At 38.8% G+C, this 17,646-nt stretch overlaps 1 protein-coding gene across 3 annotated transcripts in view; it reads right to left on the reverse strand.

Moving 5' to 3' along the window:
* Positions 1-201: 201 nt before the first annotated feature.
* mfsd1 (major facilitator superfamily domain containing 1) overlaps positions 202-17,646 on the reverse strand; it is a 57,595-nt gene continuing 40,150 nt past the window's right edge. Inside the window, exons 13-17 of one of the 3 annotated variants that reach the window (XM_063045861.1) lie at positions 13,726-13,838; positions 12,688-12,735; positions 12,531-12,591; positions 1,502-1,613; positions 202-1,134 (exon numbers count right to left, since the gene is read on the reverse strand). In XM_063045861.1, the coding sequence (XP_062901931.1) occupies positions 1,075-1,134; positions 1,502-1,613; positions 12,531-12,591; positions 12,688-12,735; positions 13,726-13,838 (394 nt within the window). In that variant the 3' untranslated portion in view covers positions 202-1,074. The other 2 variants (XR_010017661.1, XM_063045862.1) reach the window with 2 other exon arrangements.

Genomic DNA, 17,646 nt, shown 5'->3' on the forward strand with positions numbered 1-17,646 from the left:
TTGTACTACAGTAAAATGCAAATCACAACCAGCAAAGACAGGTTTCCTTCACTTTAGGAACATAAATGAAATAGTCAAGTATTTTGCAATAATCCAAATCTTCATGGCAAGATCTTCTGATATTTGCAGATTTGCCTGAAACCTAACTCACCAGTTTGGAACTGATAAGTCAGAGACATTTTAAAAATAATTGAAGCTGATGACAAAATTAGAAATAGAAATGAAAGTAATTTATGAAACTCCATTCAAATAAAGAACATGCCAGATGTATCAGGTATGCATGACATCAAACAACTGGTTCACAAAGTTAAGACAATAAAACAGCACCTGCATCTAATTTCCAGTAGCTGAGAAAGTCTGGAACATGCTGTCATGTGAAAAACTGGCATCAGCATGATGTAGCTCATTGCCGAGACGTCCTCAATAATGCATCATCTCCTCAAAATGGAAATATTCATTTATCAGCTTTCATGCACACATTGATACTATCCAATCTGCAGCATTACTACCATGTTCTCTCCTCTACATCTGGAGATTTATTTAATCGGATACAGTCAATTGCATAATAAAGCAGTAATATCCTATGGATTTAAAAAGAACTTTAATCAATACAAAATGGCCATTAACAATGTGTGCAATTCATGTGCATGTTGACGTAACATGCCTGAAGACAATGTTTCCCGGCTCAAAAAATTGTTCATTGCTTAATTGCAGCTTAAATAGTGGTTACAGTCCAAATTACAAAGATAAAATCTGTGGACATACAAACTATCCAATACCGAAGAGCTCCAGGCTAGTTGAAGCTGATACTTTTCCTGATTGCTTGGATTTCTGTACTTCTCAGGTACCCTGTACCAAGTAAAGCAATGATTATGATACAAATTAAATATTTATCACTATAGATATATTGGAAATCTCATCCTTCTCCAAATGGAAAACACTGTGCAAAAGTGCTGCTGTAGTATTTCATCTGTAAATTTTCCATTAGAAAAGTATTGTAACAGTCTTCTGTCAGTTTATTTTCATAGCTCCCATTGTGGAAAATTAAAAGTCCTCCCAGTGCAATTCTTCAGATTATTTTAATACACTCCGAAATGCCAGTGCTGATCCATGGACAGTGTAATGTTCTGGTAACTGAAAGAAATCAAAACAGGTAGGAAACTTCCACATTTTGCAAGTAACATGATTCGTTACAAGTGAATGGATGGGATAAAACTAGAGACAAATACACTGCTCTTAAAGCAGGAATATTGTTAAAAGCACCAAGTAAAATAACATTTGACAAAATCTGATTTGATGGGGACTCAAATAAGTAAATCTTGGAGCAATAGTACTGAGCACAATCCAAATTCTAAACAATGTAATTTCGTTCATGACAATCAATTCATTCTTGGTTAAAAGTATCTTCTGTATCACTTCAGATTTGTTGCATATGAGATCAGTGATACTTTCAAGTGGAGCTATTTTACTGAGACCATTTTATATCAAATCATTTTCTTACTTGTGCACCAAGTCTGGAGAGGTATCGGTTCCGGACTGCAAATGCATTCATTGGCTGAATTTTGGCCAAGTCTTCAACTTGTTGTTGACGAATCCGTTCCCCCTTTGCAGCCCTACAAAACAAATAAAGTATCATTTATACCTCAATACATCACTTGAAACAAATAAAACATGGCTAACCACCAGATCACTGTTGACAGCATGAGTTTGACCATCTTTTAAGATAGGAATCAAACATCATGTTGAAATTCCAATCCATTCCCCAAAAATCACAAGTGTTTTCCAAAATCTAGATAACTCTAGCCTAATTGCAAATATTTCTCATTCATTTATCTTCTAAACGAGCGACGATTGAAAAGTGCTTCAGATGTCCTTACTTCAATGATAGATAATTCCAAGATCTATTCATGTCAAATTGGACAGGATAATGAGAACATGGACTAAAACTTCATTTCTGTGACACTAAAAACAATAGCTTGGAGTTCCTTCATCTAGCATGAACACTGCAAGCACAAGGAGAAAAATCAAACAGTATGTATTTTTGTTAAGCAAAGAAATTTTTAAATAGAACATTTCCATTTGTTGGCAAACTGTTGGTTCAGTTTATTTTCTAAAACAAATACATGGGGTACCTTTATTTCCCAAATGTTCACTTATAATGAAAAATAATTACTGAAACGAAATTGATTCTACAGAGAAAATGAATTTCAGTTCAACTTGCCTTAAATCAAGTGGAAAACTAACTTGCAATCAAATGATAAATACATTGAGCTGACCAGTACTCTTACAAGATAAGTACAATACAAAACACAAGTACGAAAGTACCACTGTGCACATGAAGTGACCGTAATGAAACAACCAACCAACCATTCGAATTACTTCACTGGGAAATTAATATGTTTTGACACAGACCTAGCTTAAGCAAATTTAAGCAACAAAGAATTATTTTTAGCTTGGGATTGTTTCCAGTACGACAAAACTTTCATCATTATTTTCTTAAGCTTAATAGGCAAGTTTACAAATAAATTCTGAATTGCTAAACTTACCCATTCAAGGAATATCAACTCAAAGGTGGATAACCAAACCAGGGATCACAGAATTATAACAGATGTACCATTTTCCAAATAGTTAAAAAATTCCAAATTATTTTTACAAACAGTTAAAAATAAGCAAATACGTTAAAACATTTGGCAGTTTCTTAAAATAGTATTACAACATTTTAGTGCTCAGATTTTTTTTTGATGTTACAATCAACATTAACAATCTTCTATTAAACTAAGAGCTTTCTTCCCTCCACCCCTTTCCAAAATCTGTAAAGTGTATTAAAAATATATTCTTCATGTTGATGTTTTGATGAAGAAAGGTTGTGTACTTCTGCCCGAGGGCTGCCAGTCCTAATCCTCATCTGTAAAAAATTGTGGTGAAAGTTACTATTATGAATCAGCTACATGAAATTATGAACACTAATATGACCACTCATGGGCTTCCATTCCAGTTAAACAAAAACTGCTGATCTTTAAGTTACTTTGCCTAATCACTGCTTCAGAGTGTGTAAAATAATATAATTCCTAAAATGCAGACCTCTTACAGCAAGTAACCTTAAAAGTTCAACTGCACATGTCCAAAGGCCAGAGCAACAAAAAAAAAACCTGAATACTTTGAATATGATACTGTATACCAATTTTAAAAGTGGTGCATGTAGTGTGATGGATTCTGACTGGGTATACAACAATTATGTAAGGGCATTTGATGAAAGTGAAGCATGTCATTGTTCAGGTTCAAAACGGCCCACAAATTTCAAAAACAATTATAGTTTGTAAATATGGTGAAACAAAATAATCGTATAGAATTTTAAAACTGCCTCTGGACTACATTGTCCAATGAAATGATGCTCTTTCACCAACATGATGAATAGGATATGGAAGTATGAATTAACATTTAAGAAACAGAATAAAGCAACAGGAGAAAAAATTAAGTAACTGTTTTAGCACACTGGAAACATTTCAAGTCCAAAAGCAGTAGCAGCAGCAAGGATGTTAAAAAAGTAGATGCAAGCAAGACCAAAAGTCAAGAAGCTAGCTCTTTGATTTTCATCTTTATTCCAAAACAGAATGAAAATACTTAATACAAACGACAAAATAAAAGTATATTTCTGCAGATTGTTCAATTCAATGCCAACTTTAGTAATCACTCCTAAAACTGGAAAAGTTGTTAGAGAATTTATTTTTATACAATATAGATTTATTTTTTATCTTTATACCCAGAAACTGGCTAAATCCTGTAAAACTGAGAGAAAAGAATCTCTGCACACCATTTCTTAAAGGCCCCAGGTTTAAGCACCAGTGAAGAATCCTTCACTGCACTGAAAACTCCACTACAAATGACTAAGGCCACCAATAAAGCAGAAGCATGATATCTCAATTTGATTTGAAATAAAAAGAAGTAAGATTGATATTGATATTGGCCCTGATCAAACTTTATATAGTAATCTCCAAATAAACATTTTCATTCCCAACAATTAGAGCATGTTAATTGTAATAAATTAAGCTCTGCAATATCTTATAGATATTCCATATATTGTGAATTAGGTCATTTGAAACTAAATTTCCTAAGCTTTAAGAAAAAAGTGTCAAGCTTCCCATCTTCAAAAGCCAACTGAAAAGTCTATTCAGACATTCAACAATGTTGTCCCACAGACCTTAGTGAACAAACTCTACTCCTCAGTTTAAATATACTACTGAGCAATTGAATATTGGAATTCCTAACTAACAGACCACAATCAGGATGCACAACCGTGCCTCCTCCATCATCCTCAACACAGGTACACACACCTCCTCCACCCCAGGGCTGAATGCTCAGCTGATTGCTGTACATGCTACTCACACACAACAGCGTGGCCAAACACCCGAGCAATCTCATTGTCAAGTTCACCGATGACATGACAGTGATGGGGCTCATCATCAACAACGATGAGACGGCCTACAGAGAGGAGGTACAAGAGCTCAAGGCCTGGTGCCAGACAAATAACTTCTTCCTCAGTGTCAACAAGACATACGAGATGGTTATCGACTTCAGGAGAACTTGCACCACTCACCGCTCTTCACATCAGTGGAAATTGCAAGCAGTTCTGAACTCCTGGGAGTGTTACATTTCATACAAACTCTCATGGTCCTAAAATACATCCTACATGTTCAAGAAAGCTCACCAACACCTCTACTTTCTGAGGAGGCTGAACTATGCACACCTATACTTACGTCTTTCTCCAGGTGAGCAGTAGAAAGCACCTTAACTTTTGTATCATTGCATGCTACGGAAACGACACTGTGGCAGGCAGGAAGGCTCTACAATGGGTAGTCAAAACGGCCCAACGTATCACCAGCAAACTACCCACCATCAAGTACATATATACAGCAAGTTGCCAGAAAAAAGGCCAGTCACATCACAAAGGATCCCACCCACCCACGGCTGTTTGTACCACTCCCATCAAGGAGAAGACTATGTAGTATCTACGCCAGAACCACCAGATGCAAAAACAGTTATTGTCCTGAAGCAGGAAGGCTGATGAACACCTCCACCCACTAACGCACCCTTCCAAACTCCCCCACCACTACTTTATCATTTCCCGTCAGTCATCTTAATTACAGGCACTCCCGTACCTAGTGTCACTTTAAATGTACAATGTACATAAACTCTTATAGATTCATATTTATTGTGTTTTTTGTGCTACTTTGGATCTGCAGTAACAATTATTTCTTTCTCCTTTACAGTTATGTACTGGAAATGACACTGAACAATCATGAATCACTGAAAGCCAACATCTCTGAATACAAAATAAATTTGCAACTGAAAACCAAAACAATCTCAACAATGCCATTATTTTATTGACATATTCTAATATATAGCTATTATTTTAGAGCAAACCTTCCAGGACAAGGCACAAAGGGTTTGATTCTTTTGTCTCAAAAGCAGTCAATGAACAATGTGAGAAATACTCAAAGATATTTAATGCAAGAACAAGCAGAGCTTCAGCAAGTAAAACTAGCTGCCAAAATACAAATAGGTTATAAATGTAATCAAATTTGAAAATGCCATACAACTATTTCAGTCATTATTTTGTAACAACCTACATGGTTATAATCACCTATAGTTCAATGATGACTGCACACATGCAGTTCTATGATTCTTGAACTGCAGTTACAAACTGTTAATGCTGCAACTCCACAACCAGGTTTCTTTAATCATTAGACTAATGACAGAGAATACAACTTTCCAACATTTTCAAGTAAGTTTTAACAATGACCAGCAAAAAGCATATCTGAACAACGTAATCACACAATAGCTAGAAACATAAAAAAAGCCATTTCATCAGTTTATTTAACTATTCAAAAAAGTATCCTGAAAAACTGCAAGCCATATGGCCTAACAGCAGACTTCAGCCATTCGGCTCATTGAATCTCCACCATTTGAAAATGGCATTATCTACCATGTAATCCTGCTTTTGTCATAACCTTTGACAATGAATTAATCAAGAACCCATCAATCTCTGCTTTAAATGTACCCAATGACTTGACCTCCACAGCCACCAGTGGCAATAAATTCCATAGATCCATTTCCATCTCTTCCTCATTTCTATTTGAAAGGGCTATCTCCTTGAGGCTGAGCTCTTTGGTCCAAGACACTGCAACTAATGGCATCAATTCTCTCTACGTCCACTTTTATCAATAGGTTTCAATGAGATCCTCCCCATTCTTCTAAACTCCAGAAAGAACAGGCCAAGAGCCATCAAAAGCTTCTTGTACATTTACCCTCTCACTCCCTGGACGTGCTCATAAACCATGCCCATTGGACTCTCTACAATGCCAGTAATCCTTCCTTACAACAGGCCCAAAACTAATTAAAATTACCCAAATATGGGCTGACCATCACATTATTGCAGACATTGATTTTATATTCTACTCCTCATGAAATTAATTTTAACATTGCATTTGACTTCCTTTCAACACAACCTGCAAGTTAACCTCTTGGGAATCCTGCACTAGAACTCCCAAGATCCTTTTCACCTCCAATTTATGAATTCTCTCTGCATTTAGAAAATGGTCTGCACCTTTATTCCCTCTACCAAAATGCACAATCACACAGTTCCCTATGCTCTATTCCATCTGCCACTTCTTTGCCCATCCTCCCAACTCATTCAAGCTTTCTGTAAACTCCCTGCTTCCTCAAAACTACCTGCCCCTTCAACTTATCTTTGACTCACCAGAAAACTTGGACACAAAACCATCATTACCATTATCCAGAGCACTGACACACCATCAAGAAAAGTAGCAAACCTAACATGGGCCATTGCAGAATACCATTAGTCACCAGTGGTCAGTCAGCTAATCCTCTATCCAGGCTTGTACCTTTCCTGTAATTCCGCAGGCTCCTATCTTGTTTAGCAGCCATATGTGCAGCACCTTATCAAAGGCCTTCTTTAAAAAAAAATCCACAGATTCCCCTTTGTCCATCCTGCTTGCTACTTCCTCAATTCTGTCAGGTGAGATCTCCCCTTAAGGAAATCATGCTGACTTCAGCCTATTTTACAATGTGCCTTCAAATAATGGAAGACCTCATCCTTAATAATGGACTAAAATCATAATTACCAATTAAGTCAGGCTAACTGGTCTATAATTTTGGCCCCCTCCCTTCTTAAAAAGTAAAGTGGAATTTGCAATTTTCCAGTCCTCTGAAACCACTCTGGTCTCAAGCAATTCTTGAAAGAGATCACTATGAATACCTCCGCAATTACTTCAGATACCCTTTCAGAAACCCGAGGCACAGTCCATCTCGTCCAGCTGATTTATCCGCCTTCACACTTTTCAGCTTCACAAGCACCTTCTCCATAGTAATAGTGACTACACTCACTTCTGTCTTGATTCTCTTGAACTTCTGGCATGCTGCACAGTAAAGATTGATGCAAAATACTTATTCATTTTGTACATCATTTCTTTGTTCCCCAATACTAATACTCCACTGTCATTTTCCAGCTGTCAACCCTGACATTTATTTTACTCATGTATTTGGAAAAAAAAATTTAGTACCCTCTTTTATATTAGCTAGTTTACCTTCATATTTTATCTTTTTGCTCCTTATTGCTTTTTAGCTGCCTTCTGTTAGCTTTTAAAAGCTTCCCAGTCCTTTAGTTTTCCCACTAATATTTGCAATATTGTATGACCTTTTTCTGTTTATGTGCTCTTTTTGACTTCCCTTGTCAGGCACAGTTGTCTTATCCTTCTTTTAGAAGGCTGCTGCTTCTTGGGGACGAAATGATCCTGCATCTTGTGAATTACTCCCAAAATTCCAGTTATTGCTACTCTACCATCATCTCTGCTACAGTCCCCTTTCAATTAGCATTGGCCAGCTTCTCTCTCGTGCTTCTGTTGTTACTTTTACTCATACGTAATACCGATACATCTGATTTTAGCTTCCCCCTCTCAAATTGCAGGGTGAATTCTACCTGAAAATCCCTAATCATATTTGATTCACTGCACAACATCAAATCCAAAGCGTTAGTTTGGAAAATAACATTGTAAAAAATCATTGAATTTGAAATGTGAAAAGCAGTTGAAGCAGTTCAGAAACAAAGATTCTCAAAACATAATCAAAATGGCTCACATACAGTGACTAATTTTATTCCAGGTACCCTTGCAGGATCAGACAAAATTAGATAGTAATCATAACATATGCCACGAGGTTAATTCATTGTTGGCTAATCTTTTGATCTGGATAAATCATACATAATACACAATAAACGCCAAACGCTTAAGCAAATGATGCTTGCCCACAGGAGTTACACAAAAAGACAGCCAACTAAAACAAGCAAAATGATCACTAGCTTCACAATAAAAATTACACAATAGAGAATTTGAAATTTGCAAGTTTTATGATTTAATATTCTCAAAGTGATAAACAGAAGTATAATAAAACAAAACTCTAGAGGATTATTAGGAGCAATGTTCATTTTACTGCAACTAAATTAAGTAGTAAGCCCAAGGATATGTGCAAGATTAGGGACCAATTTTGGAACATTTCTAAGGATTTTTTTAAAAAAGATTTCAATTATTCAATGTTTCACAAAGTCTTCCAATGCTCCTTCTGTAGTGAATTTAACATTTTAACACTGGATTGAATCCCATCAAGAAAGCCATTAAAATAACCAAAATATATGAAATTGCAAGAGTGGACTCTCTTTTGATAACAGATGATGTCAGCCATTGTATTCATTATGGTAAAAATATTCAGACATATACTACAATCTCCTCCAGTACTAGATGACATTCAGCAAACCAAAATCGTGTACACTATTATGATAAATCCACATTCACAGGTACTGTGCAAAAGTCTTGGGCATATGTAAAAAAAATACTAAAAAGCGGAGATGCTTTTAAAAAAGAAATGAAACATTTCTAAATGTCAAAAAAATTATAAAGAGCAGTAAACAGTTAAAAAAAAGCATATCAAATCAATATTTGGTGTGACCATCCTTTGCCTTTAAAACTGCATCAATTCTCTTAAGTACACTGTTGTGCAGTTTTATAAGAAAATCAGCTCATAGGTTGTTCCAAGCATCTTGGAGAACTTGAAACAATTCTTCTGCAGACTCTGGCTGTCTCACTTGCTTCTGTCTTTCTTGGTAATCACAGACAGCCTCAGTAATATTGAGATCAGGGCTCTGTTGAGACCATACCAACTGTTGAAGAAGTCCTTGTTCTTCTTTTTGCTGAAGCTGGTTCTTAATGACCTTGGCTGTGTGCTCAGGGTCATTGTTCTGCTGCAGAATGAAGTTGGGACTGATCAGACTCCTCCCTGATGGCAGTGCGTGACGGGTGAGAATCTGCTTGTACTTCTCAGCATTGAGGATCTCATTAATTCTGGCCAGATTACCGACTCCATTTGTAGAAATACAACCCCAAACCCGAAGGGCCGCTGTGTTTCACTGTTGGCTGCCGTCACCCATCAATATAGCTCTCTCCAGCTCCTCTATGGACAAACGCGTCAGTCCAGAATACTTGCTGCCATTGTTCAGTCCTTGTGGTCCAAAGACCCCAGTCCTTGTGTTTTTGTGCGTAGGTGAGTCTCTTGGCTTTGTTTCCACTTCAAAGGAATGGTAGCAACTCTTCCATGAAGACCACTTCTGACTAGAGTTCTCCAGACTGTAGAGGGGTGTACTTGGGTTCCAGTGGTTTCTTTAAGTTCAGAGCTGATAGAAGTGCTTGACTTCTGATTTAGAAGGGATGCTAGTTTGACGTAGCTCTCATGCATTGCACTCAAGTTTCCATGGACGCTCAACCTTGCCCGTTTCTTTGTACTTCTTCAGGAGAGTTTGGACAGCACATCTTGAAACTCCTGTCTGCAACAAAATTTCTGTTTGGGAGAGACCTTGCTGAAGCAGGATGATAACCATGTGTCTTGTGCTCACTCTTGCCATAGCGTAAGAATTAAAGATTTGATTCTTACACTCTGCCACATTCTCACCATATAGTCTGGTTGCTTCGACACTCATTTCTTTTTCAGTTAATCAGTTTACTTCATTCAACTTATTATGTCATCGATCATTAGCATCCTGTTTGTTAACTTTGTTTAATCATGCACTGGGCTATATACCGACAAAGTAATCAAGGTTTTATTGGTGAAAAGTGGTCTATTACATAACTTTCTTTAATGAATGTTTGAAAATCTAAAATTTGCTCTTTTTTAATGCAGAAGACAAAAAAATAAACAAAACAAGATTTATATAGAAAATTTAGACTGCCTAGGACTTTTGTACAGTACTGCACATGGTATAATGAAAAACAGAGGAACTCGAGCTTGAAATGATGCCCCATCTTAGCAAGTTAACTGGCAAATCTTTAAAATGTTAACCTTGCAAAGCTTCTGGTAACCTAGATACTTACATGATGCGGCACTTTTTCACTGCACCAAAACAATCAACTGGAGGAATGTCAGGAAAAGAAATACCAATACCTTACTTTCGGTATACTGGGGTGTAACCAATCATTTTTCAAAGGAACAGAGTCCAAAGTGGATCTAGTTACACTAGTGGTACATTATAAGAATTCTTTGAGACAGGAAATGCTGTGCTAACCTGGCAACAGTAGGAAATGGGCTTACAATTCAGCTTAAAAACATTACATCTGAATAATAGATCAAATGTTCCAATGCAAAGTCAATGACTGCAAACATTAATTTTGCTTCTTTTCAAATTTGTACTATATAATTAATTTATTTGTCAGTTTAAGTATTGTTGCCCAGGTCCCACCGTGTGTGGACAGAGACCACTTCACAAGTTGCGAATGGAGTTGGATGATGTGCAATCTATGAACACCTCATTTATGATTAAGTATTATTGATGTAGTAGTTGTACTCATTTCAGGTAAGGATATTTGTCCATGAACTCCCACAATAATGTCCAACTACATCCCTTACTTTATGCCAAGTCTGACTCCCAGCCTGTAAAATATTTCCCCAATTCCCTCTCACTTAAATGGTTTGATGGCACAAAACTGACAATTATAAACAAGAGAAAATCTGCAGATGCTGGAAATTCAAGCAGCACATACAAAATGCTGGAGGAACTCAGCAATCCAGATAGCATCTTGGGAAAAGAGTACAGTTGACATCTTAGGCCAAGGCCCTTTGTCGGGACTGGAAAAAAATATGAGGAGTCAGAGTAAGAAAGTGGAGGGAGGGAAGGAAGAACAAGGTGATAGGTGAAATTGGGAGCAGGGAGGGGTGAAGTAAAGAGCTCGGAAGTTGATTGGTGAAAGAGATGCAACAGTAGGAAATGCATCTCATTTCACCGAGATGCAACAGAGAGCGTCATAGGAAGTAATTCCTGCCTGTGGCCATCAAACTTTACAACTCCTCCCTTGGAGGGTCAGACACCCCAAGCCAATAGGCTGGTCCTGGACTTATTTCCTGGCATAATTTACATATTACTATTTAACTATTTATGGTTTTATTACTATTTATTATTTATGGTGCAACTGTAACGAAAACCAATTTCCCCCGGGATCAATAAAGTATGACTATGAGATACAGGGCTGGGGAAAGGAAATCTGATGGGAGAGGACAGAAGGTCACGGAAGAAAGGAAAGTGGGAGGAGCACCAGAGGGAGGTGATAAGGAGATAAGGTGAAAGAGGGAAATGGGAATGGAGAATGGTGAAGGGGTCAGGGCATTACCTGAAATTCGAGAAATTGATGTTCAAGTCATCAGGCTGGAAGCTACCCAGATGGTATACAAGGTGTTGCTTCTCTAACAGCTTCTTCCCCTCTGCCATCCGATTCCTGAATGGACTTTGCAGCATTGGACACTACCTCACTTTTTTAATATGCAGTATTTCTGTTTTTGCACGTTTTAATAATCTACTCAATACATGTAATTGATTTACTTGCTTATTTATTATTTTTTTTCTCTCTCTGCTAGATTATGTATTGCATTGAATTGCTGCTGCTAAGTTAACAAATTTCACGTCATATGCTGGTGATAATAAACCCAATTCTGATTCATATTATGGTCAATATACTGTTAAGCCTATTTCCCCAAGTTATTTTCAGTACATAGTTATTTCTTCATAGAAAATTGACTAACTTTGCTTATGACTAGTTTCTGTGTTACTGTAATCTCCAAGAGCATCTAAAGCAATGCTGGCTAATGAGTTGCAAAGGTTAAAAGCATGTTTGCTACCCCTGCATGCAATCATGTGTTACTGATTCTTTTTTGTTCTATCTGCTTTTATGTCTGTTATACTTCCCTTTATTTCTTTTTGGTTCTCAGTTGAATCTATAGCAATGTAGAGAGAAAATGCCAGACAATAGCATTATAAACTGCAGGTGTGATCCTGTACCACTGAAGGCACACAACAACTCCAAGATACATTTATTTAGGAACTGATCTTAACACTAAAACCACCCATGCTTATTTATTCTTGCTCTTTCCACTTCTGTCATAAACACTTGGATGTTACAACTTGTCCCAATAGAACTTACTCTGCTGCAGCAACAGCTTGGAGTTTTGAACGTTTCCATGCAGTCACATTTAGATCACCCTCTAAAAAAAATTAAAACAAAGATGATTATGAAAATTTAAGATTCTTCAGAGTAATCAAAATTTAACAATTTGGAAACTTTAATTGGAAATTCATACCTGACAGTAAATCCACAAAATAGAGCAGTACCACAGCTATTAGTGCCGCTGAAAAATCAAAGGCAAACATTGTAGTCACGCCTTGATAAATACAACCCAGTTAACTAAAAACAACTTAAAATGAACAAAATAAACAAATTTAATTCACAAAATTAAGCTCTTTCACTGCTTTCAGGCCAAGGGAGAAAGAAAGGGGGAGGGGAGCCCAAAGGAAGGTGGAAAGCAGGCAAGGAGTGATTGTGAGAGAGACAGAGAGAGAAGAAAAAGGGGGGGGGGAAATAAAAATAATAAATAAGGGATGGGGTAAGAAGGGGAGGAGGGGCATTAACGGAAGTTAGAGAAATCAATGTTCATACCAACCTGATGGCATGCGGGTAGCCTCCAACCTGATGGCATGAACATTGAGAACATTCTTTCTCCCTAGGCCTCCCGTCCCATGATCCTCCCCCTTCTCCAACTCTGTATCCCTTCTGCCAATCAACTTTCCAGCTCTTAGCTTCTTTCCTCCCCCTCCTGTCTTCTCCTATCATTTCGGATCTCCCCCTCCCCTTCCCACTTTCAAATCTCTTACTAGCTCTTCTTTCAGTTAGTCCTGATGAAGGGTCTCGGCCCAAAATGTCGACTGTACTTCTTCCTACAGATGCTGCCTGGCCTGCTGTGTTCCATCAGCATTTTGTGTGTGTTGCTTCAATTTCCAGCATCTGCAGATTTCCTCGTGTTTGCGTTTTTAAAAACAAAGTATGTTTTTACATCCAAGGCATTCTTTGCAAAGGGTGAGAGTTAGATGTTTTTCAACAGATCAGTTGAGGCCCAAAATTCATATTCTTCAACTGATATGTTTCGAATCACTTTCAAAAAGTGCTGTGCCCCATACACTAGCTTCCTGATTTTCAAGATCAATGAGGCACCAAGTTATCAACAAGTAAAATTTTAGTGTATTGTCCATGTAAATACTTGGGTATTCACTTGAGTTGACATCCTAAGCAATACAACTGATAGGCTACCAAATAAGACAAGTACAGAATATACAATGCTTACCACAGAGACAGGCACAAAAAAATACTTCAAGTAACAGGTACCCTTTTGAATCCAATATAGAACCTGCGGCAATTGAAATCACTGCAAGACCCAGATTCTGTATAGATTGCATGCTGAAATGGGAGATTCATATTATGATAAACAATACCACAATAAGTTTACTAACAACTAAATTATCCACATAAAACTAGGCTTATCGAACAGCTCAAACACTTAATTTTTTGGAAAACAGCTGACTTCCTCAACAGGAAACATGCAAGGTGAATGGTTCAGAAAAAAAAGTCAAAAATGAAGAAATTCCAGAACTGAATCAATCACAGAATAATAGCTTATAGAATCATAATACAGCACACAAACTGTCCATCCGTGCAGATCATGATACCTTGCCATGCTCATTCCATTTTTCCCCATGTCCCTCCATACCATTCCCATCCAAATACCAGTCCAAAGAGTGCTGTTGTCTCTGCCTCCACAATCTCTTCTGGCAACCTACTGATGTTCACTATCTTATGCTCGGTAAACAATCTGCCCTTCAAATCTCCTTTCAAACGTTAAACTGTGCTCTTTTGATTTAGACCCACTGTCCTGGGAGAAGGATCTTATTGATGCTCCTTATAACTGAGTCTCCCACATTCCACTGAAAATGAACCCAGCCTATCCAATTTCTTCCAACAATGACAGTTCCCAATTCTAGACAGCATTCAAGTCCATCTCTTCTGCATTCTTATTGCTACCAAATGCTGCCTATTGTGTGGAACCAGAACTGCACACAGTACTCTGAGTGCAGGCTAAACTATGTTTTGTACAATGCAACATCACATCACAATTCTTATGCTCATTACCTTGACCTGTAAAGGTAAGCATACCAAATGCCTTTTCTTCCTGTTATCCAACCTTGTTGCCAGATTCAGGAAGCTATAGGTTGTACTTCAGCATCTCTCTGGACATCATTGCTTCAAAGGTCTCCTCTATTTACACTTTATGTCTTACCAGAATTTAAATCCCCATTACCTCAGCACATGCCTGATTCTAATCCTATCTATCACCACTCTGCTAAACACTTCAGATAGTTTACATCCTATCTCCAGAGTCAACTCCCTTGGACCCTACCAATTTTCATGCTGTCTGGAAACTTCCAAATGACACTATTAACATCCCCATCCAAGTATTTCACAGACAGTATATTCCCAAAGGTCCCAGACCAATCTGTGTCCAAAGTCATGTTTAATTGTCACATGCAGAAGTACACGTATGCACAGGAGCAACGAAGAACTTACGTGCAAGCAGCACCATATACAGAAAGCATATAAGCAGCATTCACAAGAAAAACAAATTAAATGATTTCCAGTCAGATAAACACTCATTGGCCAGTACCATCTGCTTCTCATCACCAGTCTGCCAACACACCTCCGATCCTTTGGACTTTAATCTTTTGGGCCAACCTATCATGCAGGACCTTGCCAAAAGTCTCATTAAATTTTGTGTAAACTGTCTCCACCGCATAGCCTTCATCAATTTTCTTAGGTACCTCCTCAGAAAAATTTGTTTTGCAGAGCATGATCCCCCTGCACAAAACTAATTCCTTCTGATCAGTTCCTCCTTTCCATCAGAAACCTAGCAATCTCCTCCCTTACTTCCCTCAGTATCCTGGGATAGATCCTGTCAGATCCTGAAGATTTATCAACTCCAATATTTCTAGTACTTCCTCCTTTCTGTTAAAGACATAGTCTTTTAACTCCATGGCCTCCAAATCCTCTTACCTGGTAAATACCAATGAAAACAGGTTATTTAGGATTTTGCTTACACCCATCTCGATACACAGAATATCCCTGGTCCCTGAGGGATATATTCCTTCATCAGCTAATCTCTTGAGTCTAATATATTTTTTGAAAGGTTTGAAGATTTTTCTTAATCCTACTTGCCAATGTCACTTCATGTCTCCACTGCCACGATGAGGCCAAACTCAGGTTGGAGGAGCAACACCTCATATGCCGTCTGGGTAGTCTCCAGCCCCTTGGCATGAACATTGAATTCTCCAACTTCCAGTAATTCCCTCCCCCTCCCTTCCCCCATCCCAGTTTCACTCTGCCCCCTCCTCCAGCTGCTTATCACCTCCCTCATGGTTCCGCCTCCTTCCACTACCCATTATGCTTTCCCCTATACCTTCTTCATCTTTCCTACCTATCCCCTCCCTGCCTCCCCTCCCCCACCCCTTTATCTTTCCCCTTACTGGTTTTTCACCTGCAACCTACCAGCCTTCTCCTTCCCACCCTCCCCCAACCTTCTTTATAGGGCCCCTGCCCCCTCCCTCTTCAGTCCTGACGAAGGGTCTCAGCCCGAAACGTTGACTGTTTGTTTCCACGGATGCTGCCCGACCTGCTGAGTTCCTCCAGCGTTTTGTGCATGTTGCTTTGACCCCAACATCTGCAGAATATTTTGTGTTCACTTCATGTCTCCTTTTTGCTCTCCTGATTTATTTCAGCTTCTTCCTTTATCCCCTATAACCCGCAAGTGATTCATTTGATTAAAATTCCCTCTACCTGGCACATGTGTCACTTTTATCCCTAATGAAACCTTTAATATTTTTTTATTCCCTAAACTTATCACCTTTGCTTCTTACTTTTGCGGGACAAACTGAGTCTGATGCCTTTTAATCTTGCTTTTAAACATCTCCTACTTATCAGCTGTTGTTCTCTCTCTCAGCTACAGAGCAGCTACTTCCAATCTAGCACTCCGAGGTCCGATCTTACTCTATCAAAATCTGCCTTCTCTCATTTTGCGACCCTAACAGAAAAACTAACTTTATCTTTTTTTAAAATATTGCCTTAAAGCTTACTGAATGATGGTCACTGTTCCCAGATTTCTCACATAGTCACTTCCTAGATTCCTTAGTAGCTAGTTTTGCTTAATTTTTCATCATATTGGCAGACATTGGTGATCTGAAGGCCTTGTTTCTATTTTGTACCGTCTTCCACCAACTCCCTGTCATCATGGACTCACCTTCACTGCGGAGGAGGAGAGAAGGGCTTTGGAGAAACAGCAAAGCATCAGGACCTGATGGTGTGAACCCCAAGCAGTGTGCTGAGCAGCTGTGTGAAGATCTCCAGTGCACTGGAAAGGATCCTGACTGCGTGGAAAACATCATGCCTGGTCCCAGTGCCCAAGAAGGGCCAACTGAAAGTGTTGAATGACTACTGTCCAGTGGCCCTGACCTCACACGTCATGAAAACTGTCAAGAGGCTGGCCCTGGCTCACCTCTGACCCCTGGTCAGATCAGCCCTTGATCCCCTGCAGTCTGCCTACCAGGAGCACATTGGAGTCGACGATGCTGTCATCTACCTGCTGAACAGAGCCTACTCTCATTTGGATAAGCAGGGCAGCACTGGGAGGATCATGTTTTTTGATTTCTCAAGTGCCTTCAATACCATACAGCCCTCACTGCTGGGGGAAAAGCTCCATTCAATGCAGGTTAGCACTACCTTTGTATCCTGGATAACGGACTACCTGACTGGCAGACCAGCTTGTGCAGTTTCAGAGTCGTGTGTCAGACATGGCTATTAGCAGCACTGGGGCCCCACAGGGGACTCTATTGGCTCCCTTCCTGTTTACCCTATATAACTCGGACTTTAGGCACACCGAGTCATACCATCTGCAGAAATCTCTGATGACACAGCAATAAGGTGTATAAAGGGAGGACAGGAGGAAGCATACAGGGCCCTGGTGGAGGACTTTGTCAGATGGTGCAAGCTGAATCATGTGCAGCTCAACATCAGGAAGACAAAGGAGATGATGATGGACTTTAGGAAGACTAAGCCTGCACTGCGGTGATGTGCTGGGGCAATGGCATCAGCACGGGTGATGCCAATAGGGTCAATAAACTGATTAGAAAGGCTGGCTCTGTTGTAGGAGTCAAACTGGACA

Source organism: Mobula hypostoma, chromosome 4 (genome assembly GCF_963921235.1).
Source record: "Mobula hypostoma chromosome 4, sMobHyp1.1, whole genome shotgun sequence".
NCBI lineage: Eukaryota > Metazoa > Chordata > Chondrichthyes > Myliobatiformes > Myliobatidae > Mobula > Mobula hypostoma.